The following is a 5,575-nucleotide window of genomic DNA, read 5'->3' as shown; positions in this document are numbered from 1 at the left end:
CAACTAGCTCTTACAGACTAGCCCTTCTCAGGGAACATTTCCTTTTAAAAGTGACTGTCCAATGTAAACAGCAGTAGGCTGATTCATACCAATCTGTTTGGCAGCACAGAGGTCCTCCACAAATCAACACTTTCACTACTTGATGGAACCAAAGATAATTCAATTGAACCCAAAACATGGTGCGCCTGGAATTTAGTACACATTATGATACAAAAAAAAAAAAGAAGGTGCTCCTGGCACGAGATGCGGAACCCTCCACACTTATGTAACCAGCGGGAGCAGCTACATGTATTAAATGGAAAAAAAATAATGGGTGTCTTTAAAATATTTTTTTATGAAAACTAAAATCTTTAAACAATCTTGTAGATGGAATCGGTGTTTTTGGACGTCCTTATTATACATTTGTGTTGGAAGAATGACATACAAATCCTTAGAACGCTACAGTCCTCAAACCACAGAGGATCTACAAATCAATGTATGGTTAATTCCCGATTAGCAGGTTGTGGGTTGCCCATGACTGATCCAGGACTATACCAATTCCACATCTAATCAGCAATCAAACGCTTGCTTCAGTTTTCCAAAGTGCAGCATAAAAATTAGGGATGCAGCAATACTGGTTTTACGGTAGAGTACAAGTACTGAATTTTACTTTTTTCGGTACGCGCCCATACCGAGTACCAATATTGGTGCTGTGTGCCCAGATTATCAGTAAGCTGGGTGGCGGATAATGACCCGACGCCCGAATTCCCGATTTCCTAGGATGCCGGTGTTCTATCAAAAGAACATAAGCTTCACTTCCGGAGGCTGCCTGACTTCCTGACCAATCAGGGAAGCCGGGCAGCAGGTCATAAGGTGCCGTCTGGGTTCCTGATCTCCTTTGGCACTGCCGGTCAGAGGGAGATCTCCCCATGACCGGAAGTATTGGAGGTAAGTATCGGATACTTGTTATCGGCACTGATACTAGGATCAGTAACTGTGCATCCCTAATAAATATGACAGCTTAAAGTGTATTGAAGCCCAAAAACCAAGAATGTAACATCGTAGCTTTCTGATCTTTAGATGTGGTAGCTGCATTAAGTTTCTTTTTTCAGGCTTTTTTCCCCGATAACCCTTCGAAAAAACTTCTTGTCCCCTCAGGTCTACACTTATTTCTCCAGTGTTTAGGGGCAGCAATGGTTGTCACACAGGCTGGAATTTTCCTTTGTTTATCTCTATGACATGGTGGATCGATGGAACCCGTAGCACAAAAAAACCTTGTATGTATTATGTATTCTTTTAAGCTCACAGGAAGTGACCAGGAACAGGACCAGACAAGATCAACAGGTATTTTCTGTTCTTGCTGAATGTTCTTAGCCTAAAAAGTGAAACAAATGACCACCACATCCAAGCATGGGCAAGCTACATGTTACATTTGATGGTTTTGGGGTTTAGATACACTTTTATTGAACCGAATGCTGTGAACACCACTGCAATTTCTTACACACAAGGACCACTGCTGTCATAGTGAACCCAAATAAATCAAAGTACCCAGCCTCATGGTCCTATGCTAGTTTAGGGTCCAGGCCACTTATCATTCGCATGCATAAAATGTCATTTTGTATGGGGTGAATATCGTGTGCAACCGAGACAATAAAAAAAAAAATATATATATAGTGCAGCATTTCAGGATCTCTGAGGTCATCACTCCAATCCAAACCCATGTGTTACTTCAAGATGGCAGTCATTGAAAAGAGACAAGTAAGGAAAGAAGGACTTAGCAGCCAGCCTTTACTTGTCTAAACATTCCAGTGTGTCATGAAAAATTCTTGGTCAATTTTAGTTTTTCGGTTTTAAACGTGGTCAGTTTTGGGTATCTGCCGGCTGGTTGACAATAACTTGAATGACAAAGTCTTTCTGAATCTTAGTCTCCTGGAGTTTTACCCTATCTGTGAGAAGTTTCCCAGAGAAGAACCATCTTTGCCAACAGGGCTCAATGCCCTCCACGGTATGTAGCTGCTTCTTCATTTGGCCAATAGTGTCCGACATGCTGGCACTGAGTTTAACGTCCTTTCCCGTGGAAAGGCGGACTTTCAGCTGGAACTCCCGCCTGTTATTGGGGGCCGGATCTGGAGCGTCGGTTCCGTCGTCTTCACCCCTTTCCATGATCAGGTTAACCGGTGGAGCCAGGCAGTAAACTGGGAGCTGGTACCGGGTTCCAAGTTCATCATAGCATTCCGTTAGAGAGCCTGAAACCAAAACACAATGTTAGATTTAGTCTCACACATATGCTTAACTTTTAACTTGAATTACACGCTTTTAAAAAGGAGTTGTAAAGTGCCAGCATATCCTCTCCTGCTATAACATCAGCATTGTATTAGGAATGTTATAACATCAGCAGTGTATTACTAGAGTGGTTTCTGATAATGCAATCAAAGCTTACTTGAACAAAATCCCTTTTATGTAGTGAGTGCTTCCTTCCGTCTGCTCGTCACTTTCAAAACCTTCCTAAAGCGCCAGTGTGGTTTGCATATCTTTCCCTGCTGCTTGATTAATTACAACAGGTATTTATATAGCGCCGACAATTTTACGCAGCGCTTTACATAGTTGCACATTCATAACGGTCCCTGCCCAAAAGGAGCTTACAATCTAAGGTCCCTATCTCACATGCATACAAGGGCCAATTTAGACAGGAGCCAATTAACCTTCTTTGGAGTGTGGGAGGAAACCAGATACCCGGAGGAAACCCACGCATGCACAGCGAGAACATGCAAACTCCTTGCAGATAGTGTTCTGGCCGGGATTCGAACCAGGGACACCCAGTGCTGCAAGGCAGAAACGCCAATCACTATGCCACTGTGCTGCCCCCTTGATTCCTCACGACTACATAACCCATTATGCATTGCTACCACCAAGCAATGATAATGCTACAATGTTCAGATGTTGAGTGGTTCAGAAGGCAGGTTCTGAGAGAGCCGACACAAGCAGGTGCATATTCACAGGGCTGAGTGAAATTGTGTCACTGCATTGAGGAAGTACATCCTATCGAAGCGGTGGTCAACTCCAGGCCTCCGGCTCTGATGTAACTACAAATCTCATGTCTATGCGAGTCATGCCTGTGGCTGTCAGTCTTGCAATTCCACAACAGCTGGAGGACTAGTTACCCCACCCCTGTCCTTTGGGCATCAAACTTCTAGACGGATATGGTTGTTAGGAATTGGATATAACTTATGGAAATTCAATATAGAAATACACATTTTTGACCATAGATACCCTTTAGGGACTTTTCTGAACCCAGTAGGCTTTTAATGCCATCTCCATCTACAGTGGGGATATTTCCCCTCACTTCCAGTGTCAGTAACATGTCGGGAAGTAACCGAAAATCACTCCAACAGGGATGTAAAACATAAATGGCTGCAGCTATATTTTAAGTTCAGGCGACACTATTAAAGAGATACTAAACTCAGGAGTTACATTTTAAAAATACATTCAAGTACCTTAATAACTAAATTGCATCTTATTTGTGTATCACTCGGCTGTAGATCCTCAAATCATCTCTGAATTAATGGTGACACTGTCCTTGCTTCTGGAGGGGGGCTACCTTTGTTCCCCATGGTCCCTGTGTGTGTTGTACAGTAGTCACCGCTCCAAACTCACTCCCGAGATGGACTGCAATCTCATATTTAGCTTACTAATTTGTTCTGAGATTGTAGTCCATCACAGGAGTGAGCTTGGAGCGGTGGCTACTTTACAACACACACAGGGACCATGCGGAACAAAAGCAGCCCCCCTCCAGAAGGAAGGACAGTGTCCGCACCAATTCAGAGATGATTTGAGGATCTAAATCTTTGTTAATAGTTAGGGTAATTGAATGCATTTTTAAGATTTAACTCCTTAGTTTAGGGTCACTATCATTTGTATCCACCAGGTGGAGCTCTACGTTAGTTTAACTTTGGCAGGCTTTTCCCAAATTCTCTGTGGGAAAAGGATATTTGCAGAGTTCAATAGCTTAATTTCAAAAAACAAACAGAAATTAATAAATCAGAGGAGTGACTCAGTCTTACTCCCAGGATGCTGATTGGTTACTCTGGGCTACTGCATTTTGCAATTTAAAAAAAAAAGATCTGTGTTGGTATGGAGACCTTCGACAACATACACCAACTCAGCCTGGCCGAGCAGTCTAAGGGCACTCCTTAGCCCAAAACATATGTTAATTTTATCTTTGTAAATGGACAGATTGTTCATATAGGAAACCCGCCTTTAAGTTGTCACCAGGACAGGTTTTCCCTCTGGGAGATTTTCGGTCACCTCCTGTTCTGGTGAAGGCTGTCAACATTTCCCCTCACTTTGTGTCCTGGTGCCATAAGTGTGAATCTATCCAATGTAGACTCAGCCAGCAATAAATTTCTTATGCCTTTTTTTTTTCTAGAGTTCTACTTATTACCTAGAGGCACAGAGTACTAAAAAATGAAAATATGGTAGCGCCACTGTTTGTTGGCCGCCGCAGATGTACAGATGGATTCTGTACACGTCAGGAAAAGAAAAGCATTCAAATGACTAAACACAGAGCAGGGTGGAGTAGCTGAAGGCTGTAAAGTGTCATACCAAATCATATGGTGAATGTCACTGGTGACACTTCAGCACTAGGACTGTCATTTTGTTTTGCAATGCCACTAGACAAACACTATTGGCTAATGACTCATTGCCCGGCTTCCTGATTGGCCGGGAAGCTGGTCAATCAGGAAGCTAGGCGGCGAGCCCTTATATGCCGCCTGGCTTCCTGATTGGCCGGCTCCATTCTCCCTGCTGACGAGGGAGCACGGAGCCAGCTTCCCTGCCAATCAGGAAATGGGGGACAGGGCAAGTCATTACCCACCCTCCGGCTTCCTGATTGGCTGGGAAGCCAGCTCCATGCTCCCTGGTGACGAGGGAGCACAGAGCCTGCTTCCTGGCCAATCAGGAAGCCGGGCAGCATGTAATGACTAGCAGTTCCAGTATCGGGATAGGCATCGGAAGCATTTGGGCAAGTACGAGTAGTCGCCCAAATACTCAGTATCAGCATTGGTGCATCCCTAATTATTACATCTATTACTATTATGGCTACTTTAATTACATTACACTCTTATTAATATGATTTCACTGCACATACCATGAGGTATTGTAATACTGGCTCCATCCACAATAGCCTGTGCCAGCTCATGGTCATTAGCTTCCACTGCATAGGCTGCCGCTTTCAGTGCATCCCAGATCTCCTTGCGCCCCTCGAATGCTGGTGCGGTGTCCCAGAACTCATCCCTTTTGCTACGGAGCTGGCCATCCGTCATTGGGTAATCACTCTTCCACCTTGGTCGCTCTTTCTTTAATGGTTCGTTGCGTCCTGGTGAAGATGTAAAGAAATCAGTTACTCTCCGGCTTAAACATATTTAAATCCTATAGCATTACAACATGCAATATAATACACACTATACTCATTAAAGACCAAATTCAGTAGAACTGCTCATCTTTGCTTTAGGTTTAAAATAAACCAACCTAGTTACTGTGACATACGAATTACTCTGCTTTGGGTGGGGGGGGGGGGGGGGGCCACTTTAAACCTTTT

General features: G+C 43.7%; 1 protein-coding gene across 1 annotated transcript in view; it reads right to left on the bottom strand.

Moving 5' to 3' along the window:
- Positions 1-1,762: 1,762 nt before the first annotated feature.
- UBTD1 (ubiquitin domain containing 1) overlaps positions 1,763-5,575 on the bottom strand; it is a 45,553-nt gene continuing 41,740 nt past the window's right edge. Inside the window, exons 2-3 of the mRNA XM_018560105.1 lie at positions 5,126-5,353; positions 1,763-2,225 (exon numbers count right to left, since the gene is read on the bottom strand). Coding sequence (XP_018415607.1) covers positions 1,840-2,225; positions 5,126-5,353 — 614 coding nt within the window. The 3' untranslated portion in view covers positions 1,763-1,839. The remainder of the gene's footprint in view (positions 2,226-5,125; positions 5,354-5,575) is intronic.

Source organism: Nanorana parkeri, unplaced genomic scaffold (genome assembly GCF_000935625.1).
Source record: "Nanorana parkeri isolate BGI_ZX_2015 unplaced genomic scaffold, ASM93562v1 scaffold2, whole genome shotgun sequence".
NCBI classification, from domain to species: Eukaryota; Metazoa; Chordata; class Amphibia; order Anura; family Dicroglossidae; genus Nanorana; species Nanorana parkeri.
This window is presented reverse-complemented; position numbering and strand designations above follow the sequence as displayed.